Source organism: Pithys albifrons, chromosome 23 (assembly GCF_047495875.1).
Source record: "Pithys albifrons albifrons isolate INPA30051 chromosome 23, PitAlb_v1, whole genome shotgun sequence".
Lineage (NCBI taxonomy): Eukaryota > Metazoa > Chordata > Aves > Passeriformes > Thamnophilidae > Pithys > Pithys albifrons.
Genome location: NC_092480.1, coordinates 7,197,647 through 7,219,763, shown reverse-complemented (window position 1 = coordinate 7,219,763; position 22,117 = coordinate 7,197,647). Strand labels below are relative to the sequence as shown.

The 22,117-nt window shown below is 53.5% G+C and overlaps 1 protein-coding gene across 3 annotated transcripts in view; it reads right to left on the bottom strand.

Moving 5' to 3' along the window:
• KIRREL3 (kirre like nephrin family adhesion molecule 3) overlaps positions 1-22,117 on the bottom strand; it is a 379,232-nt gene that overhangs the window by 11,889 nt on the left and 345,226 nt on the right. For 2 of the 3 annotated variants that reach the window (XM_071576137.1, XM_071576139.1), the window contains 7 exons: positions 14,263-14,411; positions 13,810-13,937; positions 10,803-10,929; positions 4,982-5,082; positions 4,705-4,903; positions 3,635-3,670; positions 780-887 (listed from right to left, as the gene is read on the bottom strand). In XM_071576137.1, coding sequence (XP_071432238.1) covers positions 780-887; positions 3,635-3,670; positions 4,705-4,903; positions 4,982-5,082; positions 10,803-10,929; positions 13,810-13,937; positions 14,263-14,411 — 848 coding nt within the window. The remainder of the gene's footprint in view (positions 1-779; positions 888-3,634; positions 3,671-4,704; positions 4,904-4,981; positions 5,083-10,802; positions 10,930-13,809; positions 13,938-14,262; positions 14,412-22,117) is intronic. The other variant, XM_071576138.1, reaches the window with a different exon arrangement.

Here is a 22,117-nt window from a genome sequence, read left to right as displayed (position 1 = left end):
CAAACCATCAAGGGGAGGGGGGGGTACCAAGATAAAAGGAGAAGAAAAACAACTGGGTCTTCTGGCACACACATGGAGAGCTTGGCACCCTGGCATCTGCACCATGTGGAAGCCAGGAGCACTACAGAGTATTCCTTCTCTCCCCAGAGGTTTGGGATGCTCCAGACAATCACACTTCTCTCTCCTGGCTCAGTGCCTTTTGATGGAGCCAACAATATTCCTTGAATTTCCTGGTGTCCTTTTAATGAGGCCACTCGATGCCACACTGCCTCCCCCTCCTCCTCTACCTATGTCTCTAAAGTCACTTTAACTTGTATTCCCACTGCAGCCAGACTCTGAAACCCACCTGTCCCATGGAAACCCTTCCACTGGCTGTTATTCCCATCAGGAATATACATTTTATGTCAGGAAAAGTTGGAATTAAAACAGAAGCAGAACCGAGGAGGGTTTTTAAGCACTGGTATGGCACAGTGAGAATGCTTCTCCCTCTTGGACATGAGGATTTCTCCAAGGGAGGGATTAAGAGGTCCCCTGCACACCTCTTAAGCTGCCTGTGCTGCTAACAGGGATCAGCAGTTACCCTGGCACGTTATTCCACAAACCCTTCCCTTTTCCCAGAGGGCTGCTGTTGGCAGCAAACAGTTGGAAAAGCAACATGAGAAGCAGCTTGTGCTGGTGCTGTGTCAGTAAACTGAGGCTGTGACTTCTCTCTGATCCACTGGATTCATCCCCTCCCCTCAGTTTCCTCCCAGCCTGTCCCCAAAGGGGGTGGCACTTACTCCTCTGGGAGCGGGCGCAGCAGAAGGCGACGATGGTGGCCATCAGCACCAGGAACGCCACTCCGGCCCCCACGGCCACTCCGATGATCACTGCCATGGGCACCGACTCTGCAAGAGTAAGGAGAGGGAGCATGAAGTGGGATGAAGGTCCCAGAAGTGGCTTTTCCCCCAGGGACCCACCCCTGGCTACTGGCTCGGTGAGGAGCCCAGGGAGGGGTTTGGGGCCTCCTTCCCCACTCCCCCGTCCCTGCTGCCCGTGGGACACTGCAGTTTGTGCAGCCCTGACCTCTCTGTGCCTCACTTTCCCCTGGGAGGGAGAGGAGGGGGGAGCCACAGGAGCAGGTGAACAGCTCTCGTTAGTGCTCTGCAGGTTAATGAAGGAGCATCTCTAAAGGATGAAGTGCCAAAGAAGACGGTGTGTTAATATTATTAAGAAAGAGAAATGGCATCCGAGCAGGCTGATGGATGAGTTAACCCAAGAGCCATCATTCACAGCCCTTGCCAGTTTTATATCCCAATTTCCTGCCTTCTCCCATGGCTTAGCAACTCTGTCCTGAGGGTGCTACAAAGACTGGGACAGGAGGGATGGCCGGTGCCTGGGCTGAGGCTATGGGGTGGGATGTGTCTGTGGGAGGCAGAGCTGGGGTCACATCCTTCTGCCTGCAAGAACTCTGGAGCTGGGTTCCCAGCAGGGATTTTGGACTGATTTATCCACACAGATCCCGGCAGCAGCTTGGGAGGTGCAGAGAGGGTGAAATACAAAATCACATTTACGGGGAGAGGGTCAGATTTGGAGCCCCTGAGCATTGTTATCTCCCTGCTCAGTCCCCCCCAGTCACTCCAAGCACAGCTCCAACCTAATGGCGAGTGTGGGGTTGGTGGCTGCTCCCTGGATTTGGGACAGGCAGTAACAGGCAGGTCTCTGACTGTGGGACACCAAAGCTGTGGGTACCACAAATCGCCTCCCTTGCCTGTGTTGACAAACTGCATCCCAAAGACCCTCTCCCCAAAAGCTGCAGGTATCTGTAGGTCCCCATTCCTGCTCTTTCTAAGCACCTTGAAGGCTCTCATGAACCCAAAAGAGGGATAACTCTTCTCAGGACAGCCAGCTAAGCTGGGTGATTGTGTCCTCACCACTCTCCTGGACACCTCCAATGTGTGGTTTCTCCTTGGAGCCCTTGCCTTGGAAATGGATGGGATGAATTTAGGGAAATGGATGCAGAGAGGTGGTCCTCCTCCTCAGAGGACGGTGCAGATGTGGGATGTGAATGCTGCTGGACCCTGGGGACATGGGGACACGTCGGTGACTCTGCTGAGAAGCGAAGCCTGGCAGCCTCATGGCTGCACTTACTTGACTGGGCAATACAGGAACCATTTCCCACTTCCCACTGGTGTGGAGCTGGGGTTGGACACAAATTTCATTTCATCCTGGATCTGAGACCACAGATCCTGCCTGTGCCTTTCATCCTTCCCAGAGGGGAGACACCCATACTGGTGGGACTGGGAGGACACCCACTGTGTAGTCAGCAAAGGGTTTCTTCATTGTTATCTAACCCCAGCTGGGAGCTCTAAAGCCACTTCATCCATCTCTTTAGCAGTGGCCATGGGGCTTCCTGGATCCTCAACCCTAATTTGGGAACTGCAGGTTGATAAAACAGTGGTGCTGGTTGAGTTTAGGCTCTTCTGCTGACACTTGATCTAAAAAGAGCTGACGATTCTCACTTTCTGGCCTGATCATGAATTTCCTACCTGGGCATGCCGGTCCCTTGATGTGTCACTGTCACTCAAGCTGGACCACTGGTGGCTTGACTCGTGTGGCACCGAATCCATCACCAAACCTCTGAGAGTGCCCAGCCAGTGAAAAGGCAAGTCCTATCACTGCTCTGCAGCCTCGAGCTGGAGCTCAGGGACTAGATGCTGGAGCTGGATCCAGCTGCCTTGAGGAGCTCGTCCTAAAATCAGCACCCTCCAACACACCAGCTGAGCCCTGGCAAGAAGAAACTGGGATATTCCGAGGCTACCTGCTAGGCAGTGCTCCTGCTGGCAGTGGTAACTCCTTATGGGACTTTTCTGGCTTTCCCAGGGGAATATGGACCAAAAGGGTGAGGAGACAGGAGCCTGGGCACCCTGGGAGGGCTGTCTGGGTCTCAGCTTTGGGGGGTGGCATCTGCAGTGCAGAGCCCACTGAAAAGCAGGTGGTGATGGGGATGAAGATGATGGAGAATCATGAAGGGAATGGGGTGAAGAAAGCACTTAGGGCTCTCCTGGACTGGGAAAAAGGGGAAAATGACAGAAAGGGCTGAAATGTTAAACTGTGTCTGAAAGGGTTGGACAAAGTGAGGAGGAGCAGATTTCTGGCCATGTGCTCCCCCAGAAACCCTGGACTGAGGCAGGGGATGAGGAAGGCACAAAGGCAGCACATCCTGCAGCATCTGCCCCAGGATCCATCCAGTCCAGCTCTGGGGCCAATGGATGTTGGCCAGCACTCTCCCATGATGCTGAAACAAGCTGATGCCTGCAAATAGCCCTGCAAACTTGTACTTCTCCCTCTTTTTTGTCCCATAATGGCACTTTCTGGGACTTCTGTAGCATTTAAAACATGGCTGTGTAACATCATCCCCCTCTGAGGGTGTGGGGAGCTGGGGCACAGCAAGTCTTGGTTTGCAGAGTGTGTCAGTAGCAGAGGGGAGACTGGACCTCTCAAATTCCCAGTCCTGCCCTGCAGTTTCCCTATGCCCCTTCCTGCCCTGCCTGTCCTGCCAGGGAGCTGCTGGGCCAGGAGGAGGACGCCGGGCCCTCAGGCGTGGTAACGGCTGGGGACATTCACATTCACCGTCAGCTCAGGATTTCCGTACCTGCTTGAATACCAGCTCCTGATTTCATTTCCGTACCTGTTTGAAAATAAAGCAAGTGTCCACAGCCTGGCACAGCCCAAGCGCCCACCGCAGCCTTCCTGAGCGCTCAGCCCTCTGCTCCAGCTGGTCCCCATGAAGGGGATGGCCTCTGCCACCCTCCGGTGTCCCCTGCCCAGGGCAGGGCTGTCCCCTTGCATGGCCTGGCAGGGCTGGTGGGATCTCGGCTCCGAGCCCTCCGCTGGGACCCGGCCCTGCCGCCGAGCGCTCCCGCTGACTGGCAGACGACCTGGAAAAACCACTGGCTCTGTTTGCATTGGAAGAAGCCCAAGGCTAATTTTAAGGGGTTCATTTAGCTCTGATTTAATCTGGATGCCAGCCTTGCCTATAAATCATGGCTTAATGAGAACAATCCACCTGCCTGCCCTGGCATTTAATAAAATAGAGGAGTACTGGAGTTCCTCCAGGAGCTTAAGCATTCCTTGCACAAGCCGTCTCCCTCCCTTGCTATGGAGAGCCCTGGGAGTGGAAATCCCCTGGCCATTCCCTGGGAATTTCTTTGAGGCTGGGTGGGTAAGCTCAGCCCTATAAAACGTGCTGGCATGGTGGCTGGTGGTTGGGATGGAGAGTTGCCACCAGCCCAAATGCCTTCCTCTCACTCACTCCCATCACCATGGAGCAGTGGGGTCTGGTCAGAGCAGCCATTCCTGTCTTTGCAAGGCTATACATGATGCTCCAGCCTGAGGCAGTGGCATCACCTTGTGCTGTGGGACAGGGAACAAGTGGTGCAGGATCATCTTGTGCCCTCCAACTTCAGCAGGATAGTAAAATTGGGAATACCTTATCAAGCAGAGGCTTTGCAGGGCTTGTCTCCCCTCCTGCCCCTCTGCCAGGACCAGGTACCCTAAGGATGCAGTCCTACAGCTATAATGGTTGAGGCATTGTCACCAACCTTCCTAATTTCCTCTCTGGCATCCCAAGAGCTTTCCTGAGCACCTCCTGCCTGTCCCAGCATCTCCCCACTCTCATTCCCACTGCCCACCAGCCCTCAGCAGCTCCCCAGCAGTGCCCACCTTGCTCCTTGAGCCGGATGATCTCCGTGTCGGAGCCAAAGCTGTTCCAGGCGGTGCAGTTGTAGATGGTTTGGAAATCAGCCCGGACAATGTTGCTGATGGTCAGTGTGGAGATGACCCCCTCGTCCGTGCTGACCGTCTCCACCGTGTAGCGCCCGGAGGTCCCAGATTCCAGGACATTCTCCTTCCAGGACCAAGCCTGCCAAGCGAGACAGGGGTGAGCCTGGGGCACCCCGAGGTGTGCCAGGCACCCCCCGTGCCCCGGGGTGCTACTCACAATTCGGTCTGGTGGTGGAGTGCTGCGGATGAAGCACTTGATCTGCCCCTTCTGGCCGTGCAGGGCGTGCTGGGTCTGGGTGCTGGAGATGATTGGGGGCCCTGTGGAGAGAGGAGAGGGCTGTTGGCACCCCACGGGGACTGCTGGGCATGGCACAGCTACAGAGGGACACTGGGGTCCATCTCTGAGGGGCAGGCATGGAGCAACAGCTCCATCACCTCCCTTGATGCAGAAGGACATTGAGCGGGGGCTTTGTGCTCTGCTGGATTTCTGCAAAGTTCCCCCAAAGCCCCAGAATCCCCACCTCTGCTCCCTCATCCCTTAAGTAAATTACCCTTTCCTTTTCTCCTCAGTGAACCTGGCCCGAGAAGGGCTGTTTGCTCCAGAAGCACAGCATGATCCCATCCCACCTGCTTCCTCTTCTGTGCTCTCCCGGATTCCTTAAGCAACCATTGCACTAATTGCTCCCCAGGGGCTTAAGGAAATGGTAGGAGGGCAGAGAAGGCACAGCTGGTACCTGCAGAGCACCCTCAGTGACCTGCACTCGGCTTGCCCAATGTGGTGGAGAAATTTCTGCTAGAAAAACCTTGTCCCTGATTTGGATCCCCAAAAGAGCCCAGCTTGGCTGGGAAAGGCTCTTCCTGAGCAATGCAAGGCCAAACAACACCTGAGCCAGTTTGGGATAGGAAATGTCCTTGTCCTGCTTTGGTGGACACTCTGGGATTAGGGGAAAAGGGGTGGGAGAGGAGAGCATGGCTTGGTGGGATTGGTGTGCCCCCACTCTCCCAACAGCCCCGTGAGGGAGACCCCAAGGGAGCAGCATAAGAGCTGGGATCCTAATTGCTGTTTAAAAACCTCCCTAATTAAAGGATTTGCATTTCCATGAGTGGCTTGCTGCTGGCAGAAAGGAAAACAGCAGCAAACTGGGCTGCAGGGCAGGGAGAGGGGGCAGGCAGGGGCTGGCAGATCTCTCCCTGCCCCAGCTCAGGAATTTCGGGTGTTCATTCTGGGTTGTCATTCCTGGTTTGGAGTCTGTCACTGGGTTTCTCACAAAATACAGCCTTGTGAATTTTTTCCCATTTTTTTCCCATGGACTTTTCCTATTTTCCCCACCTCCCTGCCCTGCAACTGATATGTTCCTTTAAGAAAAGTCTCAGGGATTTGGGGTAAAGTGGGCAGAAATATTCATGTGGGTATTCCTGACTGATTCTCATCCCAATCACCCATTTATGAATTTCCAGAATGCACAAAAATGCACGAAAACACTAAATCCTTCACTCTGGTGCACTCTTGCCTGTTGGAATCATCCCAGTAACCCCTTTCTGCACCAAACTTGCACAGTCCCCACACATTTCCCACTGAGACACAGCCCTGCCCCTCCTTCCCTGCACTGTTCCAAGGGGAGATGGATGGAAAACGAGCTCAGTGAAGCACAATTCACTGACCAGAGACCACAGTTCTGGCAGCTCAGGAAATTATTGCTGGAAGGGAACTGCCGTCAGCATCAGGAATAGCAGGAGCTGGGCATGAAGGTCAGGACTTGCTTTGATGTAATGGGCACAGCTGTATATTAGTGGAAACTTTTGTGCCCCTTTTGACTGAAGAAGACAAAAAAAAGAGACACTTTGTTTTGTTTTCCTGCCTAAATGCTCAATATGTTGGTCTAGGCATGATCCCAAGGTGTGAATTCTCATTTATCCATTGCTGACAGCTCAGCTTTCCAAAGGGGCTCAGTGGGGATGGGTTGCATCCCTGCTTTGCCTGATAGTCATCAGATCCTCTGTCAGTGATGCTCCTGCTCACCCGATGATCCCAAAGCCATTAAAGATCTTGCCTCTGTAGGCAAGAGCAGTGATGGGATCTGCAGGCTAGGCCTAAATAAGAATAAAAGAACCATCTCCTTTCCATTTCAATGGTTGTATGTTACTTATGAATTCTGGAAGTGCTCCAAGACTGGGTGACGCTGGAGAAAAATGGCTTAATAATCATTAAAAGGATCATTTTCCCCAAGGCGAGTGGATTTTAAATGGCACAAATGCCAATGGCTTTGGGTTTTATTATTGCTTCAGGAGTTCAGAGTCGAAGGCTTATCATCATGATAATAGTGGATGACTAAAGACCATTTGTGAGATGAACATGCCCAGAAATAATAGCTTGAAGTTGCAGCCTCTTCGCATTCGGGGCCGGCGTTTGATTCTCCACGAGGCTCTGGCTCCTTATGAAAGCTGCCAATCTCCAGCCTGGCATTCAGCACCGAGTGTGAGACAGCCCACAGGCAGGGAAAAGGCTCTAAGCAATGTTGCTATGGATATAAATGATGGAGCTATTGGGGGAGGTTATTTTTAGCACGTCGGTCCCAATTTATTTGTGCGGTCCTGGCGGCTCACACAAAAGAGAAGGCTGGGGCAGGAGCCTTCAGGAATGAAAGGATGGCCTTGGTTTCTCCAGTCTGCTTGAGTCCATCTCAACCTTTCCTCCCAAGCACAGAATGGTTTGGCAGGAAGGTTTGGTTTAACTCCCTGTTTCCTGCAGAAGTTCTGGACCGGCTGGTGCTGCCCAGAATTGTCAAGGACTCTCAGAGTTTGGGTTGGAAGGGACCTAAACGCTGATTTTGTTCCACCCCCCTGCCATGGGCAGGGACACCTTCCACCAGCCCAGGTTGTTCCAAGCCCCATCCAACCTGTCCTTGGACACTTCCAGGGATGGAGCAGCCACAGCTTCTCTGCCCAACCTGTGCCAGGGCCTGCCCACCCTCACAGCCAAGAATTCCTTCCCAATATTCCTGCCCTCTGGCACTGTGAAGCCATTCCCCCTTGTCCTGTCCCTCCATCCCTTGCCCCAGGTCCCTCTTCAGCTCTCCTGGAGCCCATTTAGGCACTGGAAGGGGCTCTCAGGTCTCCCCGGAGCCTTCCCTTCTCCAGGTAAACATCCCCAACTCTCCCAGCCTGCCCCAGAGCAGATGGGGCTGCAGCCCTTGGAGCATCTCTGTGGCCTTCTCTAGACCTGCTCTATCAGCTCCATGTTCTGACACCATGATGTGCTCCTGACTAAGCAGGGTGGCAGGTCAGCCCCTGTCCTGCTCCCAGCTGTCAGACAAGCTCAGCTTCCTTGTTGGGGTGAATCCCAGGCAAATTACACCCTGGATTAGTCACCTGTACTTGGTCAGCCATTCTGACAAAGCTTTTCTTCAAGAGCAAGGTGGGCAGGGTTGGTGTCCCTGCCCAGCAGCCCCTGTCAAGCCTGGACAGACAGATGGTACTGCTGGTGATCAGTCTGTGAAGGTGGTTGGGGAGCTTCTCCTGCTGGGGTGGGAGCTGTGACCAGGCTGGGTGCAGTCAGGAGCATCGAGAGGCTTTGCTGCAAATCCGACTGCTGCTGATTTATGATGGCACCAAGTTCTTCCCTTCCCTCCTGCCTCTGCTGCTCCAGCCCTGCCAAATGCTGCCACTTTGCATAATCCTCCTTCCCACTAACCAGACTGAATCCTATCTGCGTCCTGCAGCTGGGGGCCTTGGCTCTGGCATGGGGATGGGCTGCTCTGTACCCACAGATCTGGCTGGCAAGGCTGCGTGGTGAGGGCAGGAGGATGTTCTCCTATCCCAGCATCATTGTGCCATGATTTCAGACAATTTTGGGAATGGATAGGCTGGGACAGGTGGGACTGCAGGCTCAGAGTAGGTCAAATGATCCCTCAGTTGGGGTGTCTGTGCTCGGTGGGAAGGATCAGCCCCTCCAAAGCCCATGTGCCCTGCTCAGGGTCTGTGCAGCCAGCCCAGGACAGATGCTCCTAAATGCCTGATATTCCTGTGAGAAATCCCAGTCCATGGAGAGAGGCATCTGGTAATACCAAGACAATTGTATTACCCTCTGGATTTAAAAGCACTTCAAAATATGAGGCATTCAACTTCCCTCTCGAATTACAGCAGAACAGGCTTCCAGCAGAATTCATTAGCTGGATTAGACACACCACGCTGTGCTCTGGAGCTGGAATGCTGCTCCACTGCAGGTCAGGCCTCCAAGCCCCAGTGTTTGGTGGATGTCAGACCTGGGGACGCTGCTCTGGGGCTCAGCTGGAGGGCCAGGAGACCAACCATGACCTGGAGGTGTGGGACTCTCCTTCAGTCCAAGGCCTGTGATGGGATGTCCCAACACTGTCACCTTTGGGGTGCCCCAAGCCCCCAGCAGCATGTCCCATGGGAGGGGATGCTGCAGCCAGTTGGTTTCTGGGAGCTGAGCAGTGACCCCCATGCATGGATTTCATTTGTTTCCCATCAGCTCTGCCAGGGGTGAGCTGCAAAGCTCTGCAGAGCAGCCTTTCTGTGCCCTGAGCCTGCAGAACCCTCTGCTCTGTGTTCAAGGCATCCCTGTGCCTGGCAGGTGTCAGGGTAGGAGCAGGTTCTTTGTTTGTGCTAATTTGTTGCTTTGTTTTCCATGAGCTCATTTAATAGTAATTAAAACCCAGCAGCCACCAGGGAAGGAGGATTCAGGCGCTGAGGAGCTGAGTCAGAGACGAGGGAGTGGTTGGTTTTCAGTCCCCTGCTGTATTGCCCTTGGCTTCCCTTTCTATGATTATAGAATCCTGGAATGGTTTGGGTGGGAAGTGACCTCTAAAGGTCATCCACTTCAACCCTCCTGCCATGAGCAAGGACATCTTCAAACAGATCAGTGTGTCAGAGCCCCATCCAGCCTGTCCTTCAATGTTTTCAGGTTGGGGCATCCACCCATCTGCATTATTTGTGTTTAAAATGAATGCTTGTTGCTGCCTGGGGTGCCTCCTGCTAATTTCCTTCTCTTGTGACAGTGAGTGGGGACTGAAACCTGCTGGTTTGTAATGCAGGTGAGAGACAATGCAAAATTCAGCCTCTGTTTACACCATTTGCAGCCTACCCAGCTCCATCCCTCCCAAATTCAGGCTGAAATTTGTTATCTGCTGCTGCAGGGTCCTGGTCAGGGCATCATTGAACTCCAAAGCTCTGAGTGTCATCCAGGATACATCCTGACACCGTGGTGGGTGAGTCCCAACCAGCTGTGGAAGAATCCTCACAGGTATCCTCCCAGGAATTCTCCCAGGTATCCTCACAGGTATCCTCCCAGGAATTCTCCCAGGTATCCTCACAAATATCCTTCCAGGAATTCTCCCAGGTATGCTCACAAGTATCCTCCCAGGAACTCTCCCAGGGATCCTCTTAGGAATTCTCCCAGGGATCCTCACAGGTATCCTCCCAGGAATTCTCCCAGGTATGCTCACAAGTATCCTCCCAGGAACTCTCCCAGGTATCCTCCTAGGAATTCTCCCAGGTATGCTCACAAGTATCCTCCCAGGAACTCTCCCAGGTATCCTCCTAGGAATTCTCCCAGGTATGCTCACAAGTATCCTCCCAGGAACTCTCCCAGGTATCCTCCCAGGAATTCTCCCAGGGATCCTCACGTGGGTCGGAGGCAGTGATGAGGCTGCTGTCTCCGATCCAGGCTCAATTCCCAGCTCTCCAGCTGTATAACAGAGACAACAGTGCTCTCTGACCCTGTGAGGGGTTTGCAAGATGAATCTATTAAAGATTTACAGGTGCCAGCTCCCAGCTACTCCATGAACCCCGCTGGTAACAGGGAACCACCTGGGGCTGAGCCAACCTTGGGGTTTTTGCTTTAACTCCTGCGTCTCCAGGTGAATAAAACAAACCCCAGTTTACTGCTATTGCCTGCAGGGCAGGGCCCTCCCTGATCCGACTGGAGGTGGGATTTGCTCTGACAGGAAATAACTGAGAGGATAATATGGCAACAGGAAGAAGTCGGGGGGGACAGGGGGTGGGGAAGGAGGAGGTACCGTTGACGGTGAGTGTCACCTCCCGCTCGCCCGCGCCCACGCGCGGCACCACCGCCCGACACACGTATTTCCCGGCGTCTTCCTGGCGCACAGACTTCAGGGTCAGCTTGTTCTCGTTGCTCAGGACCTGGAAGAGAGGAGGGGGATGCTTTCAGGGGGGTGATGAGAAGGTAAAAGGCACCTGAGTTACAAGAAATGGGTTACCAGCTCCAGAGCATCCTAGGGAAAACAAAGTGGATGAACCCAAAGTCTGACATGGCATGGAAATATCACTTACTGCTGTTGACCAAGAAATGAAGAAGCATCACAGGGTTTTTGGGAATTATAAGTCCTATTCCTGTTTGTTTGAGTTTTGACAAACTCCAGTTTTGCAAGAAATTCAAAATACAAGAGGAAAATACAAGAGAAAAACCTTAGAGAACCACACTTGCATCTCCACATTTGCAGGTGCAGGGGAGGCTGCCAGGATTGACCCAGGAATTTCAAGCCCAGAAGTGATGGAATAGGTGGTAGACACCTGGGAACTGGGTCTGGATAGCCATGGAAACCTCACTGGCTTGGCAAGCCCCCCTACAGACTGGCTGACACGTGTCTCAGCCCTGCTCTCCCCTGCCCCATGAGTAATGAGCAGCTTTATTACACCTGGAAAATCACAGCAGCCCAGGGACCTGCCTGAGGGCCTCAGCAGGATCTTGGCACTGCTGGGATTTAAAAATCCATGTCAGGTCTAAAACAAGAAATGGTTTCTGGAGCAATGCCTGGGAGCAAACTCCTCTGGATGTCCTTGGCTCCCTCCCCAGGGCTCAGCCACAGCCCATGACCACTCATCACCACTCCTGCTTCCAGCACCCACTGGCTGGGTGAGCCCCCAGCTCTGTTGGTTGCTGCTCCCACAGCTGATGCCTTCAGGAATTAGTGCTGATGGGGTGGTTGGACATGGATCTTGGTCTCCCTGTAGCAAGAAGATGGGGGTCTGAGCCCTGAGCTGGCACGAGGCAGAGACACAGAGTGTCAGATCCCTTTTAAACACTCTTTTTTAGCATTGATTGCAGAGTGACCCATACAAATGCCTGTGTTCTCTGGGCCTCACCCTCTCTTTGGTCTCTGATTTGCCTCCTTCTATGAAAAGAGGAGGAAAGAAGGCAACCTTGTGAGATCTCACCCTAGATCTGGAAGTGAAAGGGGCAGCCCTGATCCCACATCCCACTGGGATGGCTGGGTGCTGATGGCCATCCCCTGCCAGGATCCCTCTGGGAAGATGAAGGCAGTTCTACTGACCAGCATAAGCATCTTCACTAGGTTAAACCAGCCAGAGGGTCTATCCTGAGTCCTAAGATCAGGGAATCATGGAACAGTTTGTCTTGGAAGGGCTCATCTCATTCCATCCCCAGACATAGGGCACCTTTCACCAGCCCAGGTTGCTCCGAGCCCCATCCAACCTGGCCTTGGACACTTCCAGGGATGGGGCAGCCACAGCTTCTCGGGGCACCCTGTGCCAGGGCCTCCTCACCCTCAAAGCCAAGAATTTCTTCCCAATATCCCATCTAACCCTGCCCTCTGGCAGCAGGAAGCCATTGCCCCTTGTCCTCTCATTCCAGGCCATTGTGCAAAGTCCCTCTCCAGCTCTCCTGGAGCCCCTTCAGGAACTGGAAGGGGCTCTCAGGTGTCCCTGGAGCCTTCTCTTCTCCAGGTGAACATCCCCAGCTCTCCCAGCCTGGCTCCAGAGCAGAGGGACTCCAGCCCTTAGAGCATCTCTGTGGCCTTCTTTGGACCCACTGTAACAGGTTCACACCTTTCTTGTGCTGGGACCCCAGAGCTGGAGGCAGTTCTGCAGGTGGGGTCTCCAAAGGGCAGAGCAGAGGGGCAGAATCCCTTCCCTTGCCCTGCTTCAAGATGTTCCAAGCTGGCAGGACTCAGCTGGAAGGAGCCAGATAAAACAGTGGACAGTGAAGGGAAGGCCAGGTGAGTGGCTGGGGCTGTGGCACAGGGCTGAGACAGCCCCTGTTCCCACTGTCCTCAGCTCTTTGCAGTGCCCTGCACATTCCAGAGGCCTCGAGAACACACCACAGCCACCTGCAAGATGAGAGCCTTGCCTACAAGGATAATAACCCGGAGAAACGACAAGGGCAGCGGCAGGATGGGAAACCACCCAGGGTTTATTTACCCACTGGGGTTCCTCAGCTGATTCTAGACATCAGCTCTCCCGAGTCTGTAATTCCCAGGAGATGGTCTTCACCAGGGTCGTTATGGCTGTGAAAAAACAGCCCAGCAGTGATGGCCTCAATGCCCCAGAGTCCGCAGGGAGTGCAGGTGAGGACAGTGACAGCCCCTCCTCGCTCCGTGGGGTCCAGCTCTCCAGGAACAGCCCCAAGCTGTGCATGGCACTGTTGCCTCAGCCATTCCAGGGCACACCTCCCCAGATGAAGCTGAAAGATGGTTTTCAAACCCAAATCTGCCTGTGCCTCTGGATGGGTTTCATGTCTCAGCCCTCCTTTAGCTTCTTAGGGTGGCTTTGCTGAGCCCCCCTTGTCTGTGAAGAGGGATCAGAGCACCTCCCTCCTGCCTGGGCTGACTGAGCTGCGATTACAATTGGCAAAGCTCCTTATGCTTTTCAGGACAAAAGAGACTTGGAGAAGTCCTCTGGGAGACACCCCCCCCACTCAAACAGCCTCCAGCCCCCAACGGGTGGATGTATTAGGATGTGAGCTCCCAGGCCTGGGAGCCAGAAAGGACCATCCCAGGAAGGACCATCCCAGGAAGGAACTGCCCACAGGTGAATTGCAGAACCATTACCTGCCAGCGAGACATTAAGTGATGCTCTGGTCACTGTTCAACCCTTGTGCCCATCATCATGGGAATCAGCTCTTCTCTTGGCACTCCTCTGCATTTGGAGGAGCCAGCATTTGTCCAGCCAGGAGCTCCAAGACCATGGGGGCTCTGCTCCATGGGAAGCATCCCACAGCACCCCATGCCCTGAACATGCCCCCAGCCCTGCAGCAGTTCTTACCACGCCTGAGCCTCGCTTCATCCAGACGATGGTGAGGGATGGGTTCCCAGTCCAGGCACAGTTGAAGACGGCGTCTGAGCCCAGGTCAACCAGCAGGGACTGCGGCTCTGTTGCCATCCTGGGCCCAACTGCACAGAGGAGACCTGAGTTACTGCCAATGACAGGCTGTGCCAGCCAGAAACCCTCACACCAGAGAGGTCAGAGGGAGCAGTGGTAGGTCTTGACAGGCCTAGGGGTGCTGCTGCAGCCCCAAAGGGACCAGATCCCCTGGGACCACCCCGTGAGCTCAGAAGGAAATCATGGGTCCCACCACCAGAACATTTACAAAGTCTGAGCTGCAGGAGAGCCCAACAACACCTGATGACCCCAGAGAGGTCAGACTGAACCGTGTCCACTTCCCACTGATTTTCAGCAGCTCTGCTCACTCTGGGAATCTGGACTCAGGGTACTCACAGTAGACATCCACAGTCCTGCTGATGTTTGTGCTGCCCAGGGCATTGGTGACCTCGCAGGAGACAGGCTCAAAGAAGAAGGTGTGGTCCACAATGGTTTCATAGAAATCACCGGAGGCTTCTTTTATAACTTGGCCTTTTTTCGCCCACCTGCAGAAGGAAACAGCATCATTGTGGTGCTGGTTTGTGTCTCTTGCAATCTCCATGTGTGTACAAGTCATAGAGCTGGGCCAAGCACAGCACAGGATGCCCTGGACTTTAGTAGGGGCATGAATGAGGCCTCAGCATTGCCCCCTTCCCTGGGGATGTCGGGATTAAAGCCACAAGTCCTGGAGAGGGGCCATCAAAGTGATGTGCACGTATATCCCTACTGAGACATTTCCAAAAGTGCTATGTCCCGTTTCACTGGGAAGACACTTCATTTCTTAGAATTGTGAAAACCTCAGTGATGGGAGGGATGGGGCATGGAGGGTCTCTGCTGGTGGGGAACCACAGTCCCTTCCTGAATGCTTGCCAACAACCCTGCTGCTCCTTCCACATCAAAACCACCAAAAACCTTTTCAGCTGCCCCCCACTTTTACCCTTTTCCTCCTTTTATTTTTTTTTCCAATCAAAGAGAACTTTAGCCCTTTAAGACAGCTGAAATAACATTCCCCCGAAAAGCCAAGCTGGCATTTGCAACACTGCGACTTGCAAATTGTCTTGGAGAACAAGCTGTCAACTCAGCACTTGAATTAAGCCGCTGTTTGCCAAACAATGAGCAAATGTGACCTAATGGGGCACCATCTGGCAACCTGCCACTCGGGAACGGGTGGGTGAGGCGGGAGATGCTGTCAGGCAGTGTGAAAATCCAGCCACTCTTTGGGGAAAGGCAAAGAAAGCCTGGGAAAAAAGCACGCAATAATTCCCCCCCCAACAACTGACAGGTAAATGGGAGGAAAGAGGGTTTCCCTGAGGAATCTCTGCCCTGTTGTCTCGGGGCTACCCTTCTCTGGTTTTGCTGGATGGGTTGGGAAAGATGCAGGCACCGGGAGCTCGGATCGGGAGAGAGGATGGAGCCACAGACGCTGCTTCCCACGTGGGGCCCGTGGGGTGGTTTGGGGAAAGCAGCTCCCTCAAGGTGAGTGGTATCTACTGCCAGTCCTCACACAGGTCTCCTGCTGCTCTCTGCTCATTCCCATCGCTCTGCTGTGGGTCCCCACTGCTTCAGTGCTGCCCCAAAGGCAGCCAAGGACAACGGGAGCTGCAGAGAGCTCCTGCACAGAAGTGCCTCAGTGGGGCTGGAGCGAGAGTGAAATGCTGGTCCGTGGCAGGCTGGAGAACACCCTGAGTGCTGCCAGAGCCTCAGGTACCTGTTAACACAAACCTCAGTGACTCCTGCCAGCTCTGCAGCCTCACCCCCCTGATGACACAGCGTTCTGGGATGTCTTCGTGGGCAGATGGAAGTGATTTGTATGCGTTGACCTGCCCTCACATTCCATTTGTCTTTGCACCTCTAACAGATGCTGACTGGGCACTTCGGCTTTCCTCCCCTCCCTGGCCTCCCCTGCCAGTAATTAATCAGGAGATGCCGGTGTGTTAATGAGAGAGGTTCTGTATGGAAAAAACAGCACAAGCGACGCATTCCAGGTGGTGCTCCAAAGGTTTGAATGGTTAGTGACGCTTTGGTGACGCCTTTCTCGTTCCAGAGGGAACTGCAACCCAAGCCAAGCGGCTTGCAAGGGGTCAGCATCCCACTTCCCTGCCTCCCGATGGGATCTGCCTTGGCCTGCTGCCTCCCTGCTGCAGGAATGCTGCTGCCCATCGTGGAGAGCATCTGCCAGCGCTGCAGCAGCAGCTCGTTCTTCAGGGATGGGGCAGGAGGGGGATGGAGGGACCTGACAGAGCTCGGGTATCTTGTCCCAGAAGCTTTGCCCAACTTGTGGGACGGAGAGAAGCCACGCTCTTGTTGTGTCCTGTTTGGTTTGCTGGTCAAAAAGGTCTGGATTCACATCCCAGGAACTTCTGATGAATGAAAGCAAGGAAGGAGGGAAGGCAGAATGCTAGAGGAACAGGGAAGTGCCAGTTAGTGAATGTGGAAATGCCCTGTGCTCTTTGTCAGAGATATTTCTGCTCTATTAAGTCCTTTTACAACTTTGTCCCTGTAGGGGCTCCCAGCCATGAGCAGATTTTCAGCCTCTGAAGGGTGTTGTCCTGCCCCTCAGGTGCTCAAGGGAGATGCCAGGTACATTTCCTTGCAGTGGTCAATGGGATGGGGGTCTGGCACCAAACCTTTGGGAGAATCCAGCATTTCTCTTGTGCTGGGCACTTCCACCTTCTCTGCACAAATCCACCTTCCCTGCTCTGCAAAGGACATGGAGGAGGCTTCAAGATGAGGATAAAAGTGATTTGTGGGCTCCCTGGGTCATGTCCTTGCACCTGCCAGTATCTCCTCCTCCCAGCAGAGACACGGGGAACTGGAACTGGATGGAGCAGCGCCCAGAGGTGGGTGTGAGCTGGGCAGACTTCAGGCGAGATCCTCCTGGATGTTGCAAAACAGAGGCCAAGTTTTCCAAGAGCCACTTGACCTGGCAGCTGCTTGGGAACCCCCACCCCCCCCCAACAACCGTGGCCTGGTGCTTTATGGTTTGTTCAAAGCCCATCGCTTCCGCAAAACTGGATTTCCCGAGCGCGGAGATGTGTCACAAACAGCAATTTTTTGTGCTTCAGCAGAGATCAAGGCTTTTGCTCCCGTTTTCCAGGGCTTAACACAGCTAAATCAATGTGGCTGAACGAGCAGTATAGATCTTTTATAATGTCAAATTGGTTTTTAATAACAGCAGCTGATAACCCTCTTGTAAAGCTTCCCGTGATGGGCTCGTGGACAGCCAGAGGGCAACTTACTCAGGGTTTTAACGAGCTCATAACGTGTCTTACTCACCTATTAACCCTTCAGTAATTATTTATAAACAGAATCTAAATAAAAGGGAGCAGAGAAGATGGGAGGATGCTCCAGCAGCTCCATCCATCATCCCCCGGCTCTTTATGATTTCTCCCTCAGGTCTCAGGGGCTGTGCTGCACCAAGCCTGGCTCCCAGCCAGGGCTCCTTGTCCACCCTGGAGAGCAGGGGCTCCTTTCATTTATATTGTTCCCTGGAAGGTATTTATAGATTGCAAACATGCCACCCAGGGTCTTTTCCAGACTCTCTAAATTTCCCTCCTTTAATCTCTCCCTGTATGACTTGTCCACAAACTGACCAGTCCCTGTTTGCTGCTGGTTTTCTTCCTAAGCCAGACCCCACTGCAGGGACAGGTCTGTGCAGGGTGGGCTCCTCCTGCCACAGGAGAGGGGTGAGGGTGCGTCCATGGGGATCCTGCTCACAGAACCTTTCCCTGTGATTCCCTTGGGCTCTCCAAGCTGAAGGGTAGCACAGCAGAGCTGAAGGGTGGCACATGCCTGGGACCAATCCCAGCCTCCCTGTGCCTCTGGGGTGGTCCCACAGGGTGACAGGGAGGTGCCTTCACTGCCTCCTCTCTACCACCGACAGGCATCTCTGGAGAACTCCATTCACCCCTTCTCCACTATTCCACGTCATATGGGCAATGCAGGTCACAGAACACAATCCCAGAGTGGTTTGGGTGGAAGGGACATTAAAGCTCATCTCGTTCCACCGCCTGCCATGGGCAGGGACACCTTCCACCAGCCCAGGTTGCTCCAAGCCCCATCCAGCCTGGCCTTGGACACCTCCAGGGATGGGGCAGACACAGCTTCTCGGGGCACCCTGTGCCAGGGCCTGCCCACTCTCCCAGCCAGGAATTCCTTCCCAATATTCCATCTATCCCTGCCCTCTGGCAGGGGGAAGCCATTCCCATTGTCCTGTCTTTCCATCCCTTGTCCAAAGTGCCTCTCCAGCTCTTGGAGCCCCTTCAGGTACTGGAAGGGGCTCTCAGGTGTCCCTGGAGCCTTCTCCTCTCCAGGCTGAACACCCCCAGTTCTCCCAGCCTGTCCCCATAACAGAGATGTGCACATTTTCTCTTCTTCCTTTCTCTTCACCAAGCATCATCTCAGACTGTTTTCTCAGACTGTCTTCTCCTCTGGGCTGAGTTTCATTTTGTTATTTCCTTTCTCATATTTCGAACGTGCCTTTGTTTTCCTTTGGCCTGTCTGAGGGAGTATCTGGTGCCTCCCAATTCAGTATCTTCTGCAAATTGAATCTGCTTGGGTGACAGAGGAAAACAAATTTCAACCAGTGAAGAGATATTTTGATCCAAGTTTCAAAGGGGTTATTACAGTCAGCACTGAAAAGCCAGTGATTAAAGAATGAATGAAAAATAGAATACCTGCACTGGGTCCTTTTAACACTGAAAAGGAAGGGAGGGACTTTTCTAAGGAGACATTCTTCAGGGAAATAGCATTTTTCTGACTCCATCGATTGGTTTCCAGCTAAGAGTACGGGCAAGCAAATAAGAAAGGACAGTTTGGGATTTGTCAGCTCCCAAGGAGTGCCTGGGCTTTGTTTTGGTTTTCATGTTGTAAGTGTTTTTTCCTCTTCTGCTCTGGTTTCTGAAGGTAACCTGCCAAAACCCAGGATGATGCCCCTGTGTTTCCTCCCAGGCTCTCAGTGGGATGCTCAGCCAGCTCTCCTCCTGCACAAGGGGTTTTACCCAGCAGCTCCATCCATTTTTTACAAGAACTCTCTTTCTGGCTGGGCCTCCATGTTGGTGGAGCCCATGAAGAGCTCACCACAGTCACAGCAAGAGCACAACAAACCCTACAGAGCATTGGTCTGTGGAGGAGCATCATTAAAGCGTTTCATCCTCCCGAGCGCTGCCCAAGCTCCCCCTGACAAATACACAGACTTGTAATTCTTCAACACACAGTGAACCTGAACAAGGTATTGACTTCCCAGCCCTGGGAAGGCTGTGGGGCTGTACAAAGTCTTCTTTAGAAAGGTCTTCATCAGGCCACGGCTCCTCCCAGCTCCCACAAGCAGAACAAAAACTACTGGGGGGCACCATGGGGGGTGCTGGTGCTCTCTGGACTCTGTAACACTCCATGAAGCACTACACAAATCCATCCTACAGACTCCCAAGGAGGGTTTTTGGAAGTGCCAGCAGCAGGATTGCTCCTTGAACCAGCGCTCCCGGCGGAGCGGCTGCTCCAGGGAAGTGGAGTGTGTTGTTTTTAATTAACAATGCAAAATAAAGTGGTCGCTCGCCATATAAATCGTGTTTACTAAGAATTACTTAAAATGGATAAATATTTTCTTGGACGCATTTTAATTGCTTAATAAAAGTACCAAGAACACCCACAAATACCTTAAATAAATGCATGGCTCGGGGAGTGAATTAATTAACATTTCATTCCTGGGAATGGCTATTAATTGCTACAAATTGCTCAGAGAATGGGTTTTGTTGCTTTATTGCCAGCAGTACCTTCAGTTCCCAGTGTGTGATGTGACAGTCCCCTCTCATCCCCATGTGTGATGGCTGCCAGCAGGATGCCATGAGCATCCCCCACGGCCCCGGAGCCCTGGCAGCCCCCACAGATGGAACTGATACCACAGGATGGTTTTTGTGCGTGATGTGCTGGCGTCCCTTGGAGGTCTGAGGTGGACAAGGACAGTGGAAGGCTCGTGCTGGCGTATCCCATGAGTGACAGCCTTGTGGGAATGATGGAGTGAGGTGCAGAGCCCGAGCGGTGTCACACCCCCTGCACGGCTCTGGTGTGATGCATGGTGCAAATTATTTCTTTATTAAGGGTAAATTTTCATAATGGTGATGGATGGGGCTGTTCCTCTTCTCCTGCCGGCTCCCTCCCTAATGAAGATGTGTGGGCCCTGTGTGGCTCCTCGGTGGCGTGGCCGCCGTCCCTGCGCCGTGCGACGTGGAGGGTTCATTTATCAGCAGCTCAGGCAATAGGTAATCTCTCTACCATTTAAATTACAAGGCTGGGCCTTCCAGCCTGGGTTTCATCAAGCCCAGGAGGGCAGAGCCCTGAGCAGAGCACTGAGTACCCTGGCTGATGGCTGGCCGGCCCTCGAGTGCAGGGGCTGAGATGATCACAGAGCCATGGAATTGTTTGGCTTGGAAAGGACCTCTAAGATCACTGAGTCCAACTGCCAACCCAGCACTGCCAAGGCCACCACTACACCGTATCCATGTATCCCTCAGTGCCATATCCATGCATTTTTTAATGCTTACAGGGATGAGGACTCCACCTCTGCCCTGGGCAGCCTGTGCCAGTGTGTGACAACCCTTCACAAGAAAAAATTTTCTCTAATATCCAACCTAAACCTCCTTTGTTGCAACTTAGGGCCTTTTCCTCTTGTCCTGTCCCTTGTTCCCTGGCAGAAGAGTCCAACCCCCACCTGGATCCTCCCTCCTGTCAGGGAGCTGTAGAGATCCAGAAGGTCCCCCCTGAGCCTCCTTTTCTCCAGGCTGAGCTCCCCCAGCTCCCTCAGCTGCTCCTGCTGTTCCGGACTCTTTCCCAGCTCCATTCCCTTTTCTGGACATGGCCCAATCCCTCAGTGTCTTTGTTGTGAAGGGTCCAAAACTGGATAGAGGATTTGAGACGTGGCCTCAACTGTGCTGACAAGAGGGGGAGAAAGCATTTGGAATTTCCTTGCATATGGTACCCATGGTACTCAAGGAAAGGCTTCCAAGCCTCCCGTTCCCATCTGGGCAAACCTCCTTCCCCACACAGCAGTGATGACCTCTTTCCAAACCTCTCCATCCCGACGTGGGCACCTTGGCTCCACCACAAAGTCAACATCAGATCCTAAATATGGAGATGTCACAGCTCTCCCAGCAGAGATGCCAACTTCGCTCGTCTCCTCCTGCCTGTTGTTTTTCCCATGTGGCTTTTCCTCAGAAACAAATAAACAGGGAGAAAGATTGCAACCTTTTCCCAAATTTCAGACTTTCATCCCTGATGAGGACATGTTTGGTGTCTGATTGTGCTCACCGCAATACACAAGTTGCTGCTGCTGGGGTTGGATTGTGTTTAAACACCCTGAGGTTTTGATGATAATAATAACACCTTGCTGTGCAGGGGAAAACTGGCTTGATTTCCCACCTCATCTCGGCGCTGGCGTTCCCCTTCCTGCCAAGCCAGGAGGCCGGGATGAGCCTGATTGCTCATCAGCTGCAGCCCGCACGGGCGGTGCCTGCGCTTGCATCTCCTCCTTGCCAACAGCGGGTCCCGTGGAGGGGGGAAATCAGCGAGGGGCTGCCTAGAGCTCCCCAAATCTCACCTGAGGATGTCCAGTGAGAGTTCAGCTCTGTGGAGAGCATGGGGGGATGGGAGCAGGGATGAGCAGGGACACCCTGGGGTCAGTTCTGCGCTGCCCAAGGCGCAGGAAGAACTGGGCTGAGGAGGTTTCTGTCTCCCAGGTGACACAATGAAAGCTACATCAGTGGTCCAGCCCGCACGAGTCGTGCTTCATTTTTGGTGAGAAACCAATCAAAATAGCCTTTCTCTTAGCACAGTGATTGGAACAAATTGGCCACAGAAGCGGAGAGGGAGAAGTAAACAAAGCTGTTAACTTGTCAATGACTTGACTGATCAACCGTGGTGAATAGTTGGGTCTGGCTGATGAGCTGTGCAGATAATCAATGGCCCGGTGCCACCCCCTGGCCCTGGCACCTCCGGGGGCTGCAGCTGGTGCTGTGTGAGCTCCATGTGTGCCAGAGGCTCGGGAAGGCCCTGAAGCCCATGGGTGGCTTGGCCAGGGGATAGTGGGGAATAAAACCTGCCCAATGCACGTGCAGTGCATCCCATGGAGCACGTGCCTGACTCTGTGGAGGAAGCAGACCATGAGGGATTAGGGACACTGGATTTAGCAGCAGGGAGATGTTGGCCAAAGCCCACCCCA